The sequence below is a fragment of the Notolabrus celidotus genome, chromosome 24 (genome assembly GCF_009762535.1).
Source record: "Notolabrus celidotus isolate fNotCel1 chromosome 24, fNotCel1.pri, whole genome shotgun sequence".
NCBI classification, from domain to species: Eukaryota; Metazoa; Chordata; class Actinopteri; order Labriformes; family Labridae; genus Notolabrus; species Notolabrus celidotus.
Window position 1 is genome coordinate 762,418 of NC_048295.1, and position 24,908 is coordinate 787,325.

A 24,908-nucleotide genomic window follows, 5' to 3' on the forward strand; every position below is an offset into this window, starting at 1 on the left:
GGATGTGTAACACCTCAGATCTGAACAGGTGAATCAGAAACACCCAGAGTTTAGCCTGTAACATCAGTCTAAGCTCAGTCTAAGATCAGTGTAAGATCAGTCTAAGATGTCACTCTGGTCTTTTATTTTGAAACTGCTATCCGGAAGTGTCCGTGTCCGTGTCGCTAACTTGTCCCCTCTGGGAGGAAACACATTGAGGCAGTGACGTTCCCGGTCTGGATCCTGAGTCTGTGTACCGGGATGGACCTCACAGCTCGGGAAGGGGGACCGTCTGAGCGTTCAGGCTCCTCGTGCGGGACCTACCTGTAATATTCGGTCGCTTAGCAACACTCAGGTGAATCTGGAGCTCGCGCAGGTTCAGCACGGAGGACTGATTGCGCACCTGGTCCCGAAGCTGGTCCCGGACCTGGACCAGGAGACCAAACAACGGACGGAGGGACGGGAACAGGAACCCTGACCCCCTTAGACCGGACTGTGTGGACCTGCAGCACTGATCCTCCTGATCCGGACTCTCTCTCTGTTTAATGGTGGATTCAGGATCCTGTGAGGGCCGGTCCCTGTAACCCGCCCCGGGAAGCGGACTGTAGCGGACTGCAGACTGAGAGAGTCTCCCTTTAACCTGAAGCTAAGCTAGTTAGCTTTAGCAGGTAGCATAGCCGCCTAGCATCAAGGCCGATTCTCTGTTTGAGGACTGAAGGGGGTTTGTTAGTCCCGGACTGGGAGGATCTGCAGGATCTGGAGGATCTGGATGATCCGGGGAAGCGGATCTCAGCGTGCCCCACATCTGTCCCCGGACCGGGACTCTGGACCGGGACGCCCCGGGGAACAGCTGCTTCCAGCGGCCAGTAGCAGCAGACTGACCCCCCTCCTGAGTCCTGCAGGATCAGGGTCTCTGATGTAGACTGTCTCTGCAGGCTGGACTCACTGTACACCTGGTTTAATCATAGACCTGCTCTTTAATTCACCCTATAGATCCAGAGGAGGGATCAGGTCTGAGGCTCCACAGGGATCCTGGAGGTCACAGCTTTCACCTTCCTTATCTGTTCTCATCCTCAAGGACCCCCGACACCTGATCCACACACCTGCCTGCCTGTAGTCCCGGATCCAGAGGGGGACCAGCTGCAGACATGAACTACCAGCAGCATCTGGCCAACTCGGCCGCCATCCGGTCCGAGATCCAGAGGTTCGAGTCCGTGCACCCCAACATCTACTCCATCTACGAGCTGCTGGAGAGGGTGGAGGAGCCACTGCTGCAGAACCAGATCCGGGAGCATGTCATCGCTATAGAAGGTAAGGAGGGAGGGGGGACACTGCACTTCTGTCAACACACACTCAGACATGGGGACAACCCAGGTCACACTGATGTGGATCAGACTGGAGGAGGGTCAGGGGGTTAGAATAAAGAGGTCTAGGAGTCTGAAGCACTCACAGGGTTCCATTCACTCCATCTTTAATCCTTCCTCTCTGAACATCAGATAGAAACATTTATTTGTTTACACCCTGAGTCTGGCATTAAGATGAAATCCAGACCTCGATCCTGTGCTGCATGTAGACCATGTCCCTGAGGTATCTTCAGTTAAACCTCCTCACATGAGGGTAGGAGTCTTTGTGTAGTTATTGTGCTCCCTGAGTTCCTCTGAGTCCAGGGAGCAGGTGTGTTACAGACTGAATATCAGGAGATGCTCCAGCGTGTGAGGAGGTCATGTTTAGGGGTTCAGTGTATTTGTAATCACCTTTAATAGATGGATAGAAGGACCTCTAGCTTCTTCACAGTCCTCCAGTGAGTCCAACCTGGTCCCACTCTCAGTGCCAGCTCCTCTCACTAGTCTATCCAGTCGCCTCCATCCTTGTGTTTCCTCTTGTTCTCCTAGAAGAACACACCTCTCACCACAGACTGATAAAACATCTGCAGCACCTCTCTGCAGATGTTTGAGGATCTGAGGCGTCTCTGCCCCTTCCTGTAGACTGCATCTGTGTCCAGGGACCAGTCCAGCTTGTAGTCCAGGTGTACACCTAGATATATTTGTGGGTTGGCGCCACCTGGAGTGTTAACTAGCTGATGATGGCAGAGCCTGGATCTTCAGATATCTCCTATCAGTTCTCTTTGAGGAGTCCAGTCTCCAGTCCCTGAAGGCTTTTATCAGATCTCTATATATTTAATATGAACATGATGAGATGAGTAGTTTGATGTATTGATCTGGTGTTTGTGAACTGATCCAGCCTCAGTGATGAGTCCTGGATGGATGATGTTATCTCCTCTCTCAGATTCAGGATCATTTTATAGACACAGTGGTGTGATCTCAGCTCATGTGGACTCTGTGTTTGTGTTGAACCTGACTCTGTTGATGTGACACTCAACAGTAAATAAATAACTGAGTAGCAGTAAGATGATTTTATGTCTTTCTCCTTTCTTAGTTTATATTTAAGAACATCCTTAATCTGAATCTTAAAGCTGGAGTCAAAACCTTCCCACCTGTGTTTAATTCTCTTCTTTAAAAACCCGACATGAATGAGATTCCTTTATTCAGTTTGTAGCTTTCTTTGTGTTCATTTCATTCCCCTTACACTTTGTAACTTCAGAACTCTTCTCATGTTTGATTTGGGTTGAGTAGACTTTGTTTAGGAGCATCTGTGTGTGTGTCCAGAGCTCTGTGATGGTTTGATGTCCAGCAGCAGGAAGAGGAAACAAACATTAGTAACCTCTTGTTGTCGTGGTCTGGTGAAGGAGGAGTTTGTGTTGATGTAGATATTTCAGGGTCAGTAGTGGATTCAAGAACAAAACAATAACCTCAGTGGAATCTAAATCTCCATGAGGACCAGTCGAGGTGTCATCGTGTGTGAATGTACTCGTCTGTCTGATCAGTGACTCGCTTCTACTCTGCTCATTTCCATGTTCCCTGAATGGAGCGTTACACAGTGACTCACTCAGCTCACTCAGCTCGCTCTCATGCTGGAAATAACCCAAAACAGCAGCAGCTCCTCTGTCATCCTCCGTCTCTGCCCCCTCAGCACACATCTGGACGTGTCTCTCACGCTCCTGTCATGTTACACAAGCCCTCAGCTGCAGAGGCCGGCGTCCTGTCCGTCCCGTCTGTGTGTTTGTGTCGTCCTTATGTAAGGAAGCAGACTCCTGCTGCTCCCATCAGACCCATTAGGACTCCTTCTTATTAATCAGACGCTCGGCCTACTTACAGCTCCATGACTCACATCGTGTCGACACACATCCCACGGCAGCACGGGGCTCATTTGCATGTGCAGCGTGTCAGTGTGTGTGTGTGTGTGTGTGTGTGTGTGAGGATGGATGGATGTCCTGCCAGCCAGGTGACACTGACCCACTTTCAGCAGCGCCTCTCCTCGTAGCTGAGGATGAATGAACAGAAAGAGCACGGCTCACTTTGTTCCCTCACAGCAGGACGTTCAGTTTCATTCATTCCTCTACGACTTCAAGGCTGAGACGCTCTTCATCATCAAGTCATCAACACCAGAGAGAGAGAGAGAGAAGAGAGAGTGTGTCTCCTCTCTCCGTTTAAAGTGTCAGAGAAATGTGAAGAGTAATATGACGGCGTGTCAGCCAGGAGCTCCCTCTCAGCTCTGTGTTTGTTTCCTCTCAGCTTTAAAGGAACAATCAGAAACAAAAACATGTGAATGATTTAAAGCAGGATGAGTTTCAGCCTGGAGGAGGAAGTTTACTATCAGTTTATGAAACCTGGAAACACGACACAGCTTGTCCTGTCATCGTTATCAGAAGCTGCTGACTCTAATCTTTGACGTGTTTAAACTGTAGAGGTGTTTGTAATCTTGACTCTACAGGTCCTGAAAAACAAGATAATCCACAAAACACTCCAGAGTGTGACAGCCGCTGTCAGAGGAGAAACCTGACTCCTGAGAGGAGAGAGTAGATCTCAGCAGCAGGTGATCTCAGCGTCCATCACGCCTCCTTTAATGTGTTTCAGCAGCAGCAGCAGAGTGTTTATCAGAGCCGCTCTCAGGGAAACAGAGCTCTCTTTTTGCTCCGCGGCCTTTGTCTGCACTGCTTTTGTCTTATTCCTGCAGTCAGTGAACGCTCCATGTGACCCAGTTAGCCTCTCAGTGTGTTTGTTCAGCCTGCAGCCTCTGTGGATCCTCTCTCATTCGTCAGTTCATGCCCACGGTACGCTCTGGCTCAGGTTTCAGACACTTCTGCAGACTCTCATCACTTCCTGTCTCACTCAGGGACGACTGAGACCACCTGTAGCTCAGGGAAGTCCTCCTCTGGTGCTTCCAGGAAGTCAAATCTAGTCTGAGTTCACCTGTTGGTTCACCTGCTGCTGCTGAGAGCTCTGTTTACATTCACTGTCTCTGAGCGTGCTCACATCTCTCTCCTTCTTTAGTTTTCACACTTTGTGACATTTATTTAAAGACATGTTTGATATTCACAAGCAGAGAACTCAAACCAAACATGCACTTTAGTCCTTTAAGTCCTCCTCACAGCACAGGATGTCCCTTCACAATAAAAGCCTTGCAGCCTTGCAGAAAGCGTCCTTTAAGACGTGACATGCCTCCTCTCCCCTCGCTCCGCCTGCAGGATCATTCTGATGCATGTTTTCAGGATCACACACGTGAGGCAGGAGTGTGTGTGTTTGTGTAGACATGCAGATCAACATGCTGTGTGTGTCTTCCCTGCAGCTTGAAGCCCACTCCCCCTTGATGCTCCGGTGGAATCAGAGCAGAGTGTGAGGCGGTCGCTGGAGGCAGACCTTCTGTCAGAGATTACGTAAGCGTGCCGCTGATTGACGTCCGTAATAACAATAATAAGAGGGATGCTTTTAAACGGGGCTTTAGCTCTTATGTAACCGCAGCTGATGCACGCCGTTCTATCTGAGGTCTCTGCACCTTTTGTCCACAGTCCTCACCCCCCCGCCCCCCCTGTCCCGGTCCGTGCTGACTGCATTCAGACTCTCTGCAGACATCATGTCCTCTCTTAAAGTGCCTCAGCGTTTCTTCTTCTTGACAATGATTTGTGTTCCTGCAGGCGCTCTTTCATTAGGCCTAATGCACGAGGTGAAGCATGAGTCATCATCCGGATGCAGTGAGCGCGCTCAGTAGAGGCAGCGCTGATAACGTGTATCGGGGTGATTCTACAGGATTAACAGCATGTAAACACACCGATCATGATCCAGAATATGACCCAGATCTGAAGCTTAATGTGGGGCAGTGATGAGGAGTGATTACAGCAGCTGGACATGGTTCATGTGATGCAACTGTGCAGGAATATAATGTTTCATAATCTCAGATTATCAGCTTCCTGTTTAACAGAGAGATACAGATCTATTCAACATCTCAACAACAACATGAGGAGCTTTAAAGGACTGCACGTGTTAAAATCACAGTCATGATGAAGGACTCAAGGACAGGTCAGAGTGAGGTCACCCAGCTGATGTGGATCCAGTCAGACTTCAGGGTTAACTGGGACGTGTGTCTCTTCCCTGAGCAGTTTGAAATCTTTCCTCTCTTATATCTGTAAACTCTCAGCACCTAGAAGTAAATACAACCCTGAAATATGAATTCATCCACAGCTACCTTACTCCTCTTTGTCCTGAAACGTTCCTGCATCGTTGCATCACGTCCGAGTCCTCGTGCACGCCCCGTCCCCCGTCCTCAGGATGAGATTAACGAGATGAGTGTGTCCCCCAGCGGGTCCTGATGGTCGTTAAAAACCCAGAGGATGCGCTCGGCTGGTCCAGAGCATCGATCGGTCTGCAGAGGAAGCAAGCCGGGGGAATATTGATGCAGGAGAGATGTCAGAGATGTGAGGCGTGCTGGAGCGGCTGATTCAGTCTCACTGTCAGAGATAAAGAGGGCCTGACACTGAGGACACATCTGGATCAGAGACAGCACAGATAACTTCCTCATCCAGCTGACAGATTATCAGTTAGATTAAAACACCGTCAGGGATCAGGTCCTGGATTAAAAACTGTAGAGAGGTTTTCTTCTTTGTGTACCTGGACTCATCTGATGTGAAGGTGTCCTTAAAGACCCCCTCCCCTCAATGCCGTGCTGACTCTGGACCTGATGCTGCTCCTGCTACCCTCCAGGCTCCCATTAGGGGAATCCTGATCCAAACACATGACTGCACTCGAATGCAACGAGCGTTTCTCATCCACCATACGTTTGTTTCTCTGTCCTCAGAGTCAGGTTTTGTTGGTGGTGGTTTTCTGAGGACAGAGAAGTCCAAAGAAAAGTTTATGGTGATATAAGAGACGCAGGACGGAGTGGAGCACTTAGAGTTTAACAATCACAGATTAAAACACCTCAGGCTCTTCGTTACACAACCGCTCCTCATGTTTCAGTACATTTTAACATGACGTGTGTTCCTCCGGCTGAAGCTCCTGGTTTATATTTGAGTGTAACATGTTTCAGTCCTGTGACAGGTGTGAGTGTTGAAGGTGTTAAAGTCACACGCTGTGTTTCACTGACGGCTTCAGCAGGATGATAATCTGACGTCTGGAGCTGCAGATCTCTCACTCCACCTAATCTGTGTCGTCCCGGACGCCCTGCTGAGACGCCATGTTTGCTCCTTAATCCCTCTGTTTGTGGAGGCTGACTGAGCAGACTGAGCTGGTCCTGCAGACTGAGCCATCCTGCAGACTGAGCCCATCCTGCAGACTGAGCCCGTCCTGCAGACTGAGCCGGTCCTGCAGACTGAGCCGGGTCCTGCAGACTGAGCCCATCCTGCAGACTGAGCCCGTCCTGCAGACTGAGCTGGTCCTGCAGACTGAGCCGGTCCTGCAGACTGAGCCCGTCCTGCAGACTGAGCCGGTCCTGCAGACTGAGCCCGTCCTGCAGACTGAGCCCGTCCTGCAGACTGAGCCCGTCCTGCAGACTGACCCTCATATCTTTGTGTTTGTGTTTTGGTCTTTCATGATTACCTGGTAGCTGTTTTAGATTAATGCATGTTGATGGACAGCATGTTGTTGTTGTGATTGTGTTAGTTAAAGAAACATCAGTCAGTCAGTGACCTCTGTGATCCCAGGAGCTCCTGGTTGATCACCTGTTTGTTATTTCTTTATTTAGGGGGCGATATCTGTAGCGTAGAAAGATGACTCCTCTTACAGCAGAGATCAACACGTCTCTGCTGCAGGACTCCGTTACTCCAGGTGCTGTGAATAGCTCCAGCTGTGTGTGCAGGGCTTTGTTGTTGTGGAGCACAGACGCAGTGTGAAGTGTTGGAGCAGCAGACGCGAGCCTTCAGGCGTCACACGTCGAGCTGCAGAGACACAGAGACCAACAGAGACCAACAGAGACCAACAGAGACCAACAGAGACCAACAGAGACCAACAGATTTGCAGTTTTATAGTCAAAATAAAACAAAACTCACCCTGACATTTTAAGGGTGACTGCTCAGGTCTTGATCTTTACCTTTAAGACTCTAACTGCTTTAGATAAGTCAGATTATTCTGATGTGAGCTCCAACAGGACGTCTACCTGCAGATTAAAAGAGACTGTTGGCTGCAGGAACGTCTCCTGACTCGGTTTAAAGAACACAAACAAACATGATGGATGATAGAGGGATATAATAATGACACACAGTATATGAGAGGACTAATTCAGGCTCCTGATCCCTCCCTCAGACTTCCTCTTCCTCCTCCTCTTCCTCACTTTAATGGGTCGTCGTGTCTGAATAATGCAGAGCTGCTAAATCTGCTCTTGGCATCTCAGAGCTGATCGGCCTTCTTCAAGCTTCTGTCTTCTCTCTCTGTCCCTTCATCCCTTCATCCCTTCTTTCTCCTCAAATCTGCATCTTCATGTCTTCACGTCAAACTGTTTGTTTTGTGACCCCAAGCGTTTCCACTTCCTGTCTGAGGTCAAAGTTCACGAGTGAGTCATCATGCGGCGAGCAGATATCAGAGACTCGTCTGAAGCAGCATCCAGTCAGAAGGAGAGAGGTAGATGTGGTAGATGTGGCAGGAAGACGGCAACCAAAACACACACACACACACACACTCGCACGAGCGCGCGTGCACACACACGTCGGGTGATGAGTGTTCAGATCTCTGAGCACGCTCAGTGAGACAATACAGAGTCTGTTGTCATCCTGACTCATCATCCTTCTTCAGACTTCTTCAACAGGCGTGAAGTTAATCCCTTGCTCTGTCTGCGTGTGTTTACAGGTGAGGGATCAGGTCTAGAATCAGGTCTAGGATCAGGTCTAGGATCAGGTCTAGGATCAGGTTTAGGATCAGGTGTATAACACAGTCTGAAGTGTAGATATCTTGATTTGTGAAACCTCCTGAAACACCTCGCCGTCTGTGATTGGCCGCTGGCTTCAGATGTTTCCCACCTTTCCCGCTGACTGGACAGAAAGGTGACGCCTCGACCCGCAGAGGTTCCAACCTGTTGGTCCGGTTTTAGAGATGTGATGAGGACAGGATCTGACAGCTGAGGTCAGACCGCTCCTCTCAGACCTCCACCCGTTTCCAGGAGCATCACGTGTGGACGCTCTAACTTCTGACCACACTGAGCAGAAGTGACGACCTGTTCGCTTCAGTCGCACGCTCAGTGACTCTGAAATGAAGCCCAGCCTGGATTAGGATCCGTCTTTACACCTCCGCTGCGGTCTGAGGAGGAACTGCTCAGTTCTCCATCCGCTCACCAGATTTACGGCACATCTCACCGAGGTTCCTCTTCTGCAGAGAGACGCTGCTGCTGTGAGCCGGTCTCTGTGTACACTCAGAGAGGGAACAAGGTCCCGTACGTGACAGATCTTTGATCCTTTAAGTCATGTTAAAGTGTTGTCCTGAGAGCCTGACTCTAAAATATGAAGTCTCAGAGATCAGAAGGATCCACAGAGTCCCCGTCGTGTGTCTCACATTAATCTGAAGTCCCACATTAACACATCCTCCTCTTCATCACGCAGGTCTGTGAGGCGGTCAGTCTCACACACACGAAGTCCTCTAGTGAAGTCCGGCCCACTTTTGAGAACACCTTTAACCTCTGATAGTTTGTAACCCTTCAGACCGCCTCAGACCGGCCTCGTGGAAGCTCTCTGGACCCTGAACCTGAGGATGATGTCCTCAGGAAGCAGAGGCTCGATGTGTTGTTGGCGTCTGAGCAGCTGTGGCGTCCAGCTGCAGGCGGGTGGGCGGGCTCTTCCCGTCTCCCCCCTCCTCTGTAACAGGAGGGGAAGCTGCAGACACTGACCTGACCAAAACAATAGCCTCGGCCTGCTGAAGGTACAGAAATAGGTCTGTGGCTCGCTGGCTTCCTGCCCGCTCTTTAACAATGCTCCACATTTCTGAGTCCTGTTGGCACACGCAGGAGCAGCAGAGGCTCTAAGACCAGGCTCCTCCTCCTCCGGTTACCACGGGGACGGGCACAAAGCACACTGAATCCACAATAACGCCGTGAGATCAGGTTACTGAGAACGGGAGCAAAATGCCACAATCCATCTGAGCTCCCAGGAGTGCGTGATGTCACTTCCTGCTGCATCGATCGCTCCTGTGAGGCGCGGTGCAGGACCTGGTCTCAGAGGACGGAGAGGCAGACCTGCTGGGTCGGTCTCTTTGATTTTTCCTGTGCTCTGTTTGTCCTGCGTGTTGCTCAGGCGTGCAGCAGATGCTCGGGCAGCCCTGAAGGCCTCGCCTCGTTCACTGATAAATGATTTATCACCTAATTAATGTGACTCCAGTCCTCAGCCACCACCGGCTCCCCTAATTAGACCGGCTCTCTACCAAGACCTCGACTCAGAGGCAGAGTCCTCATCCCTCCTTTAACGTCAGATCTACCTTTTTAGCAGTGATTCGACATCCTGTGATTCACTCAGACTAAACACTGTAAACACAAGCTGCTCCCTTTCCTCTCCTCTCCTTGTCTCCTCGTTCCCTCTCCTCACTTTGATCCATCCTTCTATCACCTCATACTCCTTCGTTTCCTTCCCACTTAGTCTGTCTCTCCTCTACTCATCCTGCCCTCCTCTCATTATTTCCTCCTCTCTCTCCTTGTGTCCCTCTCCTCTCCTCTCCTCTCCTCTCCTCTCCTCTCCTCTCCTCTCCTCTCCTCTCCTCTCCTCTCCTCTCCTCTCCTCTCCTCTCCTCTCCTCTCCTCTTATCTCCTTGTTTCCTCCTCTCCTCTCATCTCCCGTCCTTCCATCTTATCTCCTTGTTTCCTCCTTACTTGTCCTCACTCCTCTTATCCTTCAGTTGCCTATCACTCTCCTCTGTTTCCTTTTTCCTTTCCTCTTGTTCTCTCCTTCCTCTTGTCGTCCTCCCCACTCTCCTTGTGTCTCCTCTCTCTCCTTGCGTCTCCTCTCCTTTCCTCATCTTCTAGCCTTTTTCATCCTATTATCTCCTTGTTTCCTCCTTTCCTCTCCTCATTCCTCTCATCCTTCTGTTGCCTCACACTCTCCTTCGTTTCATGTGTCCTTCCCACTTGCTCTCTCTCCTCTTGCCATCCTGCCCTCCTCATTAATCCCTCTCCTTGTGTCTCCCTTGTGTCTCCTTGTGTCTCCTTGTGTCTCCTTGTGTCTCCCTTGTGTCTCCTTGTGTCTCCTTGTGTCTCCTTGTATCCTTGTCTTCTACATCATGTGTTTCATTCAGAGACTAAACACGGCTGTAAACACTAGCTGCTCCCTTTGCTCCCTTTGCTCCCTTTGCTCCCTTTGATCCGGACTAATCTTCAGCGTGCGACAGCCTTTCAGTAGAAACACCAGGAAGTGAACGTGAAGCTGAACCCTGACCTCTGACCCTGAAGATGATGTCAGTAAATTAGAGTAAAACACAGACTCAGTTTATCCAGTGAAATCCTCCACATGCAGCAGACCAGGGGAGTCATTTCTAAATGACATGAGTCCTCTGGTAATACTCGTCCCATGCAGAGAGAAGATTAAGCTGCATTGTGATCTTCTGCACAGAGAACAAGCTGCACTTTATAATTCCTTTAATGTGCTCAGTAGGAAAGGAACATTAAAATCCTCTCCTACAGACTGTAACACGTTATAAACAGACCTGTGTGTGTTCCAGAGCTCAGTGTGTGTGTGTCCTTCAGACGCCTGTGTGTCCTCAGAGCACAGAAAGTGATTTTATAAGGTCACCAGGGCGACCGTCTCCCCCCCATCTGTCCTTCAAACACAAAATCAATCCTCCCTCAGACTCCATCTTTGTACTGGGTCACCATCTGTCCCCTCTCCTCCTCTCCTCCTCTCCTCCTCTCCTTCGCTCTGATGACACAGCATCACTGACGTTAGCATGGAGCAGCAGCTCTCTCATTTCATCAGCTGGATCCGGCGTGTGTGTGTGAGGGTTTAATGTGTGTGTGTGTGTGGAGCTCCCGTCAGTCTCAGTTTCATGTTTAAATGTCGATGACATGTTAAAACGGCGTGACAGCAAACGTCCTGCCTGCTGCAGCTGACCTCTGACCTCTGCTCCAGAGATCAATAACAATCACATCAGTGTTCCTGAGTTTACGACTTCAAGATGTCCTCAGTAGAGTTTATGACTTTATCTCTGTACCGGTCTCCCCCCCCGCTGTGAGCTGTGGTTTGATTCCCTGCGTGGCGTGCAGAGTATCATCACACTCTGGGACGGCGTGTCCGGCGGCAGCCCGTCACATTAATCTCTTCATTTTAAGTACAGATTATTAATCTGCCTCAGCTGTAGTCAGAGAGCGCCGCTGACCCATCCACGGGACCAGGAGCGCCAACTGATTCTGGCAGGAGCACCGGGCCATGGCACACACACACACACACACACACACACACACACACACACACACACACACACACACACACACACACAGCGCTGTGATGCAGTAAGCTGTTTGGAACACACACATTTAGTGAGGCAGAGGAGGGCTGCATGAAAATATTCAACTTTAAACTCTCCTCTCCTCTTTGTGTCCTTGTGTCCTCGTTCCCTCTCCTCTCCTCTCCTCTTATTTCCTCTTATCTCCCTCCATCTTATCTCCTTGTCTCCTCCTTACTTGTCCTCACTCCTCTCATCCTTCAGTCGCCTCACACTCTCCCCTGTTTCCTTTTTCCTTCCCACTTGTTCTCACCCTCCTCTCTCTTCCTCCCCTCTCTCCTTATGTCTCCTTGTGTCCTCTCCCCTCTCCTCCTCCCTTCCTCCCTCTCTCTTCCTCTCCTCCTCTCCTCTCCTCACTTTGATCCATCCTTCTGTCTCCTCACACTCTCCTCCTCCCTCTCTCCTCTCTCCTCTTTGCTCTGACTCACCCTAAACCCAGTCGTGTGTGTGTCTGTCAGTCTTTGTGGATTTGCAGCGTTTCAGCAGAAACTCCCACTGCGTCAAAAACCTGCTCCCGACCCGGATCTGCTGTAGTTCTTTATCTGCAGTTTGACACGAATCCACTTTACAGAGTAGATACCTGATCCCCTCACACACACACACACACACACACACACACACAGGGGCTGCTTATTTAGCTGCGTTTATACATTTGTTCTCCGTCGAGGAGGAGGAGGAGGATGAGGAGGAGGAGTGAGAGTCTCTCTCTCTGCTAGAGAAAAGAGCTGATTTGAGGAAGAGGAAGATGGAGGAGGAAGAGGATTAGAAGTGAATTAGGGACAAGGAGGGGTGGAAAGCTGATCCCTGGAGCCACGCCTCCAACAACAAAGCATTCTGGGACAAAAATGGGTCTTCTGTTAAATCGGGCCGGCGTGGGAAGCCCCACATTCCTCCAGAAGAGGAGAGAGGGAACGAGGGAACGAGGGAATGAGGGATCCACAACAACTGATGTTTCAGATTTACTCACACGTTCATCTACAGGAACATGAGGAGTGATTACACTCTCTGTTTTTATCTGCTCTATTAACTCATCCATCCCTCCCTCCATCTATAAACCCTCTCTCTCTCTGATGGAGGAGTTTTCCGTTTATTGATGTGAATCATTTTGTAGTGAATGCAGTTTGACCTTTGACCTGATGACACATGGTCTGATAGAATCCTCTGGGTCCTCACAGACCCTTGATTCTTCTCTGACGTGACGGCCGAGTTATTCTGGGGCGAGGAGAGATCTCTCTGTGTCCTCTTCTTTCTCTCAGTCCTCAGAGGAGTGACTCATTTTAACGTTTTCATCCTGAGTCTGACTCAAAACAACCAGAAGAAGAAGAAGAAGAGAGGCAGCCACAGATATTTAATCTGTTTAAAGCCTCAGGTCTCTGAACATCGATCTCATGAATCTGATGGAGGTATTATTATTATCGATACCAGGACCTGTTTGGTGTTTCATCAGGTTTTTGGTGCAGAGCTGTCCCCCCTTTATTGATGAGGCGGAGGATTCAGTGCTGCCTGAGACCGTCCTGGTTCACACAGCAGCACAGAGTTATGGCTCTGTGTGTGTGTGTGTGTGTGCGTGTGATGCATCCTCCTCTCAAGGTCGCTCCCCCTCCTTCAGAGATGAGTTATGATCCAGTCTGGCTTCAGTCCCGACAGAGACTTTGTGTTCTCTCTGGTCCGGGTCTTTAATCGGAGGGTTTGTGTTTCTGTTGAAATCATTCTGGACTCAGGAGTTCTGTCCTCCTCTCCTCTCCTCTTGTCTCCTTGTTTCCTGTTTCCTTCCCACTTGTTCTCTCTCTCCTCTTGTCGTCCTGTCCTCCTCTCAATATTTCCTCCCCTGTCTCCTTGTGTCCTCTCCTCTCCTCTCCTCTCCTCTCCTCTCCTCTCCTCTCCTCTCCTCTCCTCTCCTCTCCTCTCCTCTCCTCTCCTCTCCTCTCCTCTCCTTGTGTCCTCTCCTCTCCTCTCCTCTCCTCTCCTCTCCTCTCCTCTCCTCTCCTCTCCTCTCCTCTCCTCTCCTCTCCACTCCTCTCCTCTCCTCTCCTCTCCTCTCCTCTCCTCTCCTCTCCACTCCTCTCCACTCCTCTCCTCTCCTCTCCTCTCCTCTCCTCTCCTCTCCTCTCCTCTCCTCTCCTCTCCTCTCCACTCCTCTCCTCTCCACTCCTCTCCTCTCCTCTCCTCTCCTCTCCTCTCCTCTCCTCTCCTCTCCTCAGCAGTTTTCAAACTAAGACTTCAGTTGAGTCCAGTTTTGCAGAGCATGCTTCTGTAGGCTGCAGAAATGCATTCTGGGGGATGTAGTTAGAAGCAGGTGGAGGGAAAGAGTCTCTTTTATGAGTCTGAACCTGTGAACTTTCACTTCATGAGTCTGAATACTCCCTGTTCTCTCACACACACACACTCTCACACACACATTTTAAAAATTAACCAGGCTGGTGGAATCTGACCTAATAAACTCTGTAGTTATCTCTGAGCGCAGCGCCCCCTGCAGGATGAACCTGGACTCTCATGAAGACTCAGCAGAGGAGATCTGAGAGAGGAAGGGTTGTTTCTGTAGGATGCAAAAATAAAATATTAACATATAGAATCATAGCTTCCTCTTTTAGCCATGTTGTGCAACAAATTATAATTATTTTCAGCATTCTAAGAAGAAGAAGAGAAGAAGTCACTTCCACATGTTCCCCATATTTTAGAGGACTTATTTTCAGTGTTTCTAAACCTCCTGAATCCATCACAGAGGAAAAGAGGATCCGGTCTGCCCTCCTCAGTCCTGCAGCGCCCTCTGCTGGTTCCACTAACCCCCCCTCCCTGCATCTCCCCTTCACAACAGATTTCAGGCTCTGTCGTCTCCTCTGATTATTCGGGCGTTTTTTTGGGTCACGGTTGTCAGCTCGAATCTTCGTCCCGTTCACTCACAGGTTTTGTTTTCAGCGAGTCGACCGCAGACGGTTCTCAGAGAGAGAGAGAGCTGCATTCTTCACACACAAAGAGCCGGTCTCTATCCTGAGATGTGATCCATCTGTTTGATATGAAAGCACTGTCTATCTTTGTTTCATGCAGATTATATTATCAGCTGCTGGAGACTGAAGGGTTACACATCCAGCTGACTCAGTCTGTCGTTTAGGACAACAACAAAGATGTGATGCATCACAAACAGACGTCTAAATCCACTTTGTGTCTGCAGAGTCTCTGATTCTGTTTGTTAGAAGGAGAGAAGTTTCATCAGATGAATCTGCTCTTTAGGAGGAGGAAAGAAAACAGGAAGTCTTCACTTCAGCTTGTTTTGTGCGACCTGATGGATTAATAATCTAAATCTAAAGGTTCTCAGTGAATCAGTCAGATTAAATCTGTGTTTGAAACTTCAGGGTCATGCTGAGGTTCTCCTCTTCCTCTTCTGGAAGCTTTGTTTGAGGAAGTTTTGGTTGTTGTCATGGTGTTTCATGTGGAATGTGTGTGTGTGTGTTTGCAGGACAGCTTCCTGTTGTTTGCAGTAGGATTGTTCTGCTCCTGCACCTCTGTGTGTTCACCAGCAGGGGGCAGCAGTGAGCTGTGGTTAGTGTAGGTATGGGTGGAATGCTGAGAATGTGTGTGTGAGTGTGTGTGTGTGTGTGTGTGTGTGTGTGGGTGGTTTTGTGCAGCCGCAGCGTGTGTTCATGTCACTGTAATCCCAAATACTCAGACTGAACTTTTATAACTTTATGGACTTCATCTTCACGAGCAGATCGTTGATTTAAGGAGTTAAAGGAGGAGATTATTTTATGCTGACATAATCCAGTCATAATAAATCAGAGCAGTGTTTTCTGTATCACATGATCCTGTCAGTCAGAGAGAGAAACAAACAAACAAACAACAACAACAACAACAACAACAACAACAACAACAACAATCTGAGCTCAACACATCCTGACTCTCATCAGGACCACAATCACAGAATCATCATCCCATTAATGAACCCTCCTCCTGCTCATAATCTGGGTGGATTACAGGTATTAATCTGCAGTCTGTTGCACACCCACCTCAAACACACACACACACACACACACACACACACACACACACACACACACACACTAACATGCACACACACTAACATGCACACACACACCCACACACACCCTGGAGACGTCATTAGAGAGCAGAGAGAGGGAGGCATCAATTATTCAGAGGCTGTGAAGAGTCCCTTGTGTGTGTGTACATACTAACATACATGCAACGTATACGTGTTACATATGTCGAGGCACGTGTTGTCATGATACCACAACACACACACACACACACACACACACAGAGAGAGAGAGACACACACACACACACACATTTTTAATCAGGCTATCAGATGTGTTTTAACATCTCTGCTGAGACGTGGCAGCAAATAAGTCCCTGTTCGATCCGTGTTTGATTTATGGTGTGTGTGTGAAGTGTGTTGATGTGTTGATGTGTGTTGATGTGTTGATGTGTGTTGATGTGTGTGAGGTGTGTGTGATGTGTGTGTCAGATACTTGCAGAGTTTAAAGCTCAGCTCGTCTTTGTCGTTCTTAAAGCGATGCAAAATAATTTATTCAAACCTCACCTTTCATTTTTATTCTCCTGTCTCTTTAGCTGACTCTCCTCCTCTCCTCTCCTCCTCCTCCTCTTCTTCCTCCTCCTCCTCCTCCTCCTCCTCCTCCTCCTCCTCCTCCTCCTCCTCTTCCTCCTCCTCCTCCTCCTCCTCTCCTCTCCTCTCCTCCTCCTCTCCTCCTCCTCCTCTCCTCTCCTCTCCTCTCCCTCTCATCTCCTTCTCTCCTCCTCTCCTCCTCCTCCTCCTCCTCTCCTCTCCTCTCCTCTCCTCCTCCTCCTCCTCGTCCTCCTCCTCTCCTCTCCTCTTCTCTCCTCTCCTCCTCCTCCTCTTCCTCCTCCTACTCCTCCTCCTCCTCCTCCTCCTCCTTGTTTTAAGATGAATCTGTTGGGATCTGTCTAAGTGCTGTTATCACTCAGCTCCCAGCTGTCCCTCCACACCTCCTCCTCCTCCTCCTCCTGGCCCCTCCTCCTGCCTCTGCACTTCCTGGCTCTGGACCAATCAGAGTCTTCCTTTTAACGCGCCTTCTTCAGTTCAGCTCCATCTGCAGCCGAGCATCTGGTTCCTATTGTATGCAGAGATTAAACTCAGCTCTCTCTCTCTCTCTCTCTCTCTCTCTCTCTCTCTCTCTCTCTCTCTCTCTCTCTCTCTCTCTCTCTCTCTCTCTCTCTCTATCTCTCTCTCTCTCTCTCTCTCTCTCTGGTTTTTGCATATTCTGTGCATTAAGCCCGGCCTCTCGTGGGAGTTTGGACATCAGCTGTCCCCTCCTCTCCCTTACACACCTTTTTGAGCGTGTGTGTGTGTGTCAGTGTGTGTGTGTCAGTGTGTGTGTGTGTGTGTGATCTTTTACTTGTTTCATATATTCATGAATTCATAATGAAGCTGACCTCCATCTGTGCTGCAGCAGAGACTGAACCTGCTGCCAGAGAACAATCACAGAGTTTCAATACGCTTTAAACTCATGTTTGGTCTCAACAGACTCCAGAACAACACAGAACCTGGGGGTCCGGTCCTCCTCTGGGTCTCCTGGTCTGGTTTTTGTGATGTAGTCTGACTTTGATGTGCAGAACACGTGGAGGAGCTCGTTCCTTCTGTTTATATCAACACACAGAATCCTGCTCCCCTCTCTGAATCCTGCACATGCTCAGTGAGGGCCAACATTCAGATCCATCAAGTGCCAAGCCAGCCGTGCAACCCCCCCCTCCCCTTTAACCCGAACAGTCACCATGGCAACAGACCGGGCGTCTGGAACACGGGGTGGGGCAGGTTTCTCTCTGCTCCCCCTCTCTGCTCACACACACACTCACACACACACACACACCTGCAGCACCTCATCTCCATAAAACACTTCAAGGTCACCTGTCTGCTGGGAGGCTTTTTGGCCCTCTGTGTTCCCGTAGTTCAGGATTTTAAATGATGAGTTGAACTGAAAGGGTTAATAAAGATGATTCAGCTCCAGCTCGGGTTTATTGATTAGTCAGGTCTGAAGATCTCCTGAGAACTCGGCCATCGATCTTTCAGACCTGATGGACTCAGAGAAAGATATCTGACACTTCCTGTTTGTTTCTTTTGATTCACTTCTCTTCTTCTTCTTCTTCTCTCCACATGTCCTGCTGCTGCTCACCTGTCCGTCATCTCAGGTAAGAACAACATTCATCCTTATACTCTCTACATTTGTAGTCTACTTCTCTGCACATGTGTAGTCCATGTCCCTGCACATTTGTAGTCCATCTCTCTGCACATGTAGTCCATGTCCCTGCACATGTGTAGTCTACTTCTCTGCACACTTGTAGTCCATGTCCCTGCACATTTGTAGTCCATCTCTCTGCACATGTAGTCCATGTCCCTGCACATTTGTAGTCCATCTCTCTGCACATGTAGTCCATGTCCCTGCACATGTGTAGTCTACTTCTCTGCACATGTGTAGTCCATGTCCCTGCACATTTGTAGTCCATCTCTCTGCACATGTAGTCCATGTCCCTGCACAGTTGTAGTCCATGTCCCTGCACATTTGTAGTCTACTTCTCTGCACACTTGTAGTCCATTTCCCTGCACCTTTGAAGTTGTGCAAGGAAGCCCGCTGCTGTAAGCGTTCTGATCTCTATAATCAATAATCGATCACCCGTCAAACGGCCATCATGTGTTGCTGTGACCTTTGACCTCCCTGACCTTGTAGTTGATGATCAGTGGTTCTTTTTGGAGCGTGTTATTCTGTGAGGTTTGTTCTCCACACTGTTTGTAGAGACATGTGTGTGCATACAAAGTGTGTGTTGGTGCATAAATGTGAGTGTGAGTGCAGATTTTCCCAGAATCCTCTTCTCTTGAGTACATTAGTATGAGCTCTGCGTGTCTCTCGTGTGTCTCTGGTGTGTGTCGGGTGTGTGTCTCTAGTGTGTGTTGACGTGCATCGTCCTCCTGCCAGCAGGGGGCTTCCCTCTGCTCCCCATCCTTCTGCCTCCTCCTCCTCCTCCTCCCTTTCACCCCCACCTTCTTCTTCCCTCTGCTAACTGACCCATTTTCCCTATCTCAGGGGGGTGAAGTGTGTGTGTGTGTGTGTGTGTGAGAGTGTGTGTGTGTGTGTGTATGAGAGAGTGTGTGTTTGAGTGGGTGGAGGGGAGGGAGTTGTACCTCCTGCTGCTCGCTCCCTCGCTCTTTGATGCAGAAAAAAAACTCTACTCCTGCAGGAGGAAGATGCAGTGTGTGTGTGTGTGCATGTGTGTGTGTGTGTGTGTGTGTGTGTGTGTGTGTGTGTGCATGTGTGTGTGTGTGCATGTGTGTGCATGTGTGTGTGTGCTCCTGCCAGTTTGATTACAGCTCTCCCTGCTGGGTGTTTGTTAAACATGACTGTCACAGTGGCACCTTGGGTCTGTTTTACCTGTTGTGCATTGAGCGTGTGTGCGTGTGTGTGTGTGTGTGTGTGTGTGTGTTGCAGCCTGGTGTTTGTGTGTATTGAACAGAGTCTTTCCCATGAATATAAACCTGGTTGAACCTTCTGTTTGCTCTGCTCCCGGCTCTGAGGAGCTCTGATTATCGGTGAGTTTGTTTCTGGACGTCACGGAGCAGCTGTTCAGAAATCAGACGATCAGACGGGACGGTCCGCTCCTTCAGCTTTAAGGAGGGAGTGTCTTAAGAACATCAAACTCTCCTTCATTTAAAGCTCCAGAGAGAAGTTCTTAAACAATGAAAACATGTCTAACATGAGGAAGACAAACATGGAGGATCATTCCATCCCTGTACCCTGATTTGAGATAGACCCTGCAGAAATCATCTCTGTAAGCCGTGTTCTTTATTTCACTCTGAGCTTCAAATACATGAAGTTACAGTCAGAGGATTTGCTGCATGCAATTTCAGACATGCTTCAGTTCTGTCTGAATATCTGCTGGACGTATGCATACATATTTCATGGGGAGTGCAGAAGCATGAAGTGTTAGACACGCGAAGAGGAGGAGGAGGAGGAGGAGGACTGAGTGTCTAACAGATCTGTTAGCATGGATGTGTCTCTGGTCCTCTCTCCTCTCCTCTCTGCAGCAGCTGACCCTGGTTAGCCTCTCTGTTTCCTCCCATTAGCAGCGTCCCTGTTCCTGCTGGTCCTCACAGACGGAGGTGTAGATTGGGGGTCACGCAGAGCTGCAGGCTGCAGGTCCTGATAAGACCCTCAGTGTCTCCAGAGACGTGTGGACAGATTAACGCCTGCAGACCTCTGAGCGCGTTCAATTCCTCCTCGCTGTGATTTGAACTTTAGGGTTGTCTTCAGAGCGCTGCAGTGAGGGGATCACCTGATAACAGCTGATCAGGAGACGAGGAGGAGGAGAAGGTAGAGACTGAACCCCTCATCAGGCAGCAGAGTTTCTGTCCTCACTCCTCAGCTGGTTTCACTGCTTGGTCTCTCTGGGTCTCTGGGTCTGTGGAGGACAGGTGGTCTCTCTTAAACCCCCCAGCTTGGTTCAAACTGGACTAATTGAGGCAGATTTCATGGTCTGAGCTACAATTAGAGAGGAGGAGTCTCTGTCTCCAGTTTGTGTTCATGATGAGGAGCAGGGGGGGGGACTCTCTGCTCTCTGGCTGCAGGAAGAGAGACTCTCCTCTGTGTTTCATGTGATTAAATCATGATTTATAAACTAACATGTATTACTTTAGACCGAGCATGTTTCTGGAGGATGACCCTGAAAGGTTTGGTCTTAGTGTGTCCCCTTCAGAGTCTGCAGATGTCCTCACAGCGGACACGCAGCAGCTGAGTGTCTGAATGAGACGAGCAGGACGAGTGTTTGATGTCACACAGCCTCCGCCTTCACCGACCAGTCATTTACCGTCTCCACATGAAGCCTGCACATCTCACATCAACACGGTCCCCCCAAAAATCACCTCACACTGACACTGCTGTGATATCCACACACACACACACTCTCTCTCACACACACACACTCTCTCTCTCACACACTGCTTTCATGTGCTGCTGAAGCAGTTGTCAGGTGGAGAACCCTTTTGATGCTGCGTTTGATGTTCCCGTGTCGCACGTTCAGAAATGACACACGAGAGGAGAGGAGAGGAGAGACGTGGGAGGAAGAGTGGGAGGGTGTGTGTGTGTGTGTGTGTGTGTGTGTGTGTGTGTGTGTGTGTGTGTGTGTGTGTGTGTGTGATGTGTGATGTGTGTGTGTGTGTGTGTGTGTGGAGGTGTAAGGAGAAAGTTGCCGGCGGCGGCTGCAGCTCTAATCTTGATTAATCCCAGTAATAATCCAGAAGGCGTCAGAAGCCCAGTTTTGTTGGGATTGGAGGTTTGGGAGGTGGGGGGTTAATCTCCCCCTCTCCTCCTCCTCCTCCTCCTCCTCCTCCTCCTCCTCCTCTTCCTGTGAGATGGAGGGATGCACTGATGGACGGGTGGAGCCGGGGATGAAAGGAAGCGCTGAGAGAACCAGTTTCAGATTGGCTCAGGTTGGACTCAGACTCTGAAAGTCTCAGAGATGATGAAGATGTGTGAGGAGCAGCACAACATGCACACAGTGATAGATCCTGAACTGGACCAAAGAGGAGGACCTGATGGGGGTCATTAGACCACCTGAGCAGGACTAACAGAGACGTGAAGGGTCAGGAGAGCTGCATCAAACTAAAGGGCGGTTCAGCTCCTCACACTGAAGGTGACATGAAGTCCTGGACCAGGTCCAGTCTGCAGGTAACACTTCAGTTTATTCCCTAACTGAAGCTCCAGACGGTGTTAGAGCTGCAGCCGTGTAAACAAGTCCTTCAGAGACCGGCTCTACATAAACCTCCTCCTGCTCCAGCCCACGCAGCTCATTTAAACCCTCACAGATCTAAATCCACCTTAAAGGTCTAGACCTCTGGAGCCGGCTCTGCAGACGGTCTCTCTGCAGAGATGTGACAGTGTTTGACAGGGTCTGAACCTCCATGGAGGCCCGGGAGCTTTAAAGAGCTCTGACTGACAGAGAGGAGGAAGAGGAGGAGGAGGAAGAGGAGGAGGAGGAGACTCCACCCTGTTTACACACAGGACTCTGCTGCATGCAAGACCCGGCACGGATTCTGGACTCCTGGACTCCTGGACTCAGTCTCCTCTCAGCACCACAGAGACCTTTAGAGAGGATCAGGTCTGCAGAAACACCCTCGGACTCCTCACAGACTCTGATTAAATGTGGATCCTCCTGCAAGGGGACTTTCACCCTCCTCCAGGTTTTTAGTGGACTCTTCTGGATCAGCTCTTTGCAAACTCCAGATCCAGGTCCAGTGTTTGGTGTGACCCCGCCCCGGGTTTTGCAGCCCCCCCTCTTGCTGTGGTGTGTGTGTGTCTCGGTGTGTTTAGGAGAGAGTGTTCAGAAAGCAGCAGAGGCGGAGGGAATGGGAGCTGGTCTGCGGATCCTGGTCTCGCTGTCAGGGAGCTTAGATCCGAGGTTCTGTCGGAGCAGTGGAGGACAGGGTCTGGGGCTCTGAACCAGCCGGTACTTTAGTCCCAGTCCAGGACGGTCTGAGGAGGAGGGGGGTCTGCCGGCTGCGCTGCGCTGCGGGGCATGTGCGCACACAATGGGAGCCGACGCGCCGGCACGGTCCGGGACTAAGATTCACCCCTAATGGAGACGCGGATCCTGGAGCAGGATCAGGACCAGGAGCAGGAGAGAGAAGAGTTTTTGAGGCCGGGGTACTCCTTAGAGTCCCGGACAGAGAGCCTCTGTGAGCGCGCAGAGAGGAGCAGGACCAGGACCAGGACCAGGACCAGGACAAGGACGCGCGGTGCCGGTTTGGATTCCTCTGGGATGAACTCGGAATGTATTTCCTGCTCTGTTCTCACATCTGGATGAAGGGGGACTCGGTTCTTGCCCTGTGGAGGGGTTTCTCTGGTGCTGCTGGACTCTGAAGGATTAGAGTTTCAGGATTTAAATTAAAGAGAGGTTCAGGATCTTTCAGGGATTCTTCTTCTGTGCATTAAAAACTTCTGCAGGCGGACTCAAAGGAGCAAAGGGGGACAGGGATTTGGGATGTACCTTCTGGACAGCAGCTGCTCTGACAGGATGGAGCGGGGAACCCCTCAGAGGAAGACGGTCTACAGGATCTCCCTCACCCTGGTGAAGAGGGAAAGTCTGGACGATGAGGACGGAGGGTCGGACCCCCAGAGGCTGGAGAACCCAAAGGTGAGCGCCTTCAGGAGGGAGGGGTCTGTGGAGGTCCAGCGTGGGGGTCTGCTGGAGCAGCTGAAGGAGGTGGAGGACGAGTCTGAGGACTTCTCTTCATCACACGGTCTCATGAGGAACTTCAGGACCTTCAGTACCGGGCAGCTGGAGCTGGGCCGGCTCAAACTCTGCAGGAAGCAGATCCTGCAGAAGGAGCTGAAGGAGAAGGCCACCAGCCCGGTCACAGAGACGCAGGAGACCGTCCCTGCACAGAGTCCAGAGGAGACCAAGAAGGAGGGCGAGGAGAAGGAACCAGAGGACTCACCCAGACCCAAAGAGGATCTGGACTGTGGAGCGTCTGTGCAGAACGGGTCCACGGAGAAGAAGAAGAGACTCCTAAAGGCAAAGAGCATGGAGGAGAGCAGCTGTGACCCTCCTCTGAACGGAGACTCAAAGATGTCCCACTCCAAGAGTAACGGGAAGGCGTCCAAAGTGACCTCCCCTGAGACCCCCCCTCTGAAGCGGCCTCCTGGTCTGCTGCGCCGCAGCTTCAGTTTCAGACACTGGAGCGGTGGCGAGCTGCTGCGTCTGAGAGCGCTCTCTAAAGACAAACACCACAGCAGCTCCGGCTGCATCACAGGACATGATGGAGGAGAGAAGGATGGAGAGGCTCCTCCTGCTCCATCCACCTCCCGCCTCTCAGACCCTACCCGGGTCAAGAGCAGGACTCTGGAGATGGGAGCCGTCCTCAACAAGACGGACTCCATGTCTGAGCTGAGCCGCTGGGAGAGAGCGCGGGGCAACAAGAACCGGACCCTGGACAACAGCGACCTGCAGCGTCTGGCAGAGGAGAAGGATGGAGCAGGAGGGGGCTTCCTGCTGAGGGGAGGGGGCGGGCGCTCCAGTGAGAGGCGCCTGGTCCGGTTCTTCAGTGGGATCTTCTCCAGGAGGGAAGGAGGGTCCAGCTCGAGTCCGGTGGGGAGTCCCAGCTTAGACCGGTCCTTGAGGCGAGGCAGGAGGACGGTTTTGTCCCAGTCCAGCACGGAGAGCATGAACGGAGGGAGCACAGAAGGTAACGACACAACAGACCTTACTCTGAGCACGCTGCTACAACACACAGGTTCACAGGGTCCCACAAAGGTTCACAGGGTCCCACAAAGGTTCACAGGGTCCCACAAAGGTTCACAGGGTCCCCTGTAGCCTCTCTGATCCTCCTCAGGTTCATATTCAGGCCCTTAGTGGGGCCACGATCCTCAGGTTTGAGCCCTCTGACTCTAAACTATGAGGGTTCTTCTTCTTCTGCAGCTTTGAGAGAAACAGGAAGTGATTTAAAAACTGGGAGCAGTGAGTGTGTGTTGATGTTGGGGAGAGGAGGGATCTGTGTGTGTGTGTGTGTGTTTGTTTTGGACAGCAGGGTGATGTTTGGTTGAGGCAGCAGAGAGCAGCCGCTGCTGTTTGTCTTTCATTACTCTGAGCTGCTTTTGTTCTCCTCTCAGGTCTCACAGACTCAGAGGCAGTTAAAGGGTTAAATAAATAAACACAGATTAGAATCTGAAGAAGAATAACTCCTCAGATTATAATCTGAAGAAGAATCTCACCTTTAGAGAAGAAGAAGAAGAGAACAGGGAGCAACAGGAGGAAGAGGGATAGAGAGAGGAGAGAGGGGTGCAGAGAGGTCAGAGGAGCTTTAATGTTAGAATAGAGAGCAAACATGTTATCAACACACACACCCACGCACACGCACACACGCACGCACACACACACACACACACACACACACACACACACACACACACACACACACACACACACACACACACACGCACTCCGTCAGCATCCTCTTTCCACAGCGAGTGGAAACATGAGGAGAGGAAGTGCTCACAGAGAGATAGATGTTCCTCTCTCTATATGTTGGTCCCTCCTCTGCAGGACTCTCTGAAGTCCAAAGATCTGATCCAGGACTAACTCAGTCTGGGTCAC

At 50.4% G+C, this 24,908-nt stretch overlaps 1 protein-coding gene across 1 annotated transcript; it reads left to right on the top strand.

Annotated features, from left to right (window-relative positions):
* Positions 1-170: 170 nt before the first annotated feature.
* On the top strand, positions 171-24,128 carry LOC117808472. The gene is made up of 2 exons (XM_034678227.1): positions 171-1,290; positions 22,760-24,128. The coding sequence occupies exon 2, from the start codon at positions 22,797-22,799 to the stop codon at positions 24,126-24,128; it is 1,332 nt and encodes a 443-aa protein (XP_034534118.1). The 5' UTR covers positions 171-1,290; positions 22,760-22,796.
* The last annotated feature ends 780 nt before the right edge of the window (positions 24,129-24,908 follow it).

Coding starts and splice junctions, on each gene's coding strand:
- LOC117808472 (XM_034678227.1), top strand. CDS start 22,797: ATGTACCTTCTGGACAGCAGCTGCTCTGACAGGATGGAGCGGGGAACC.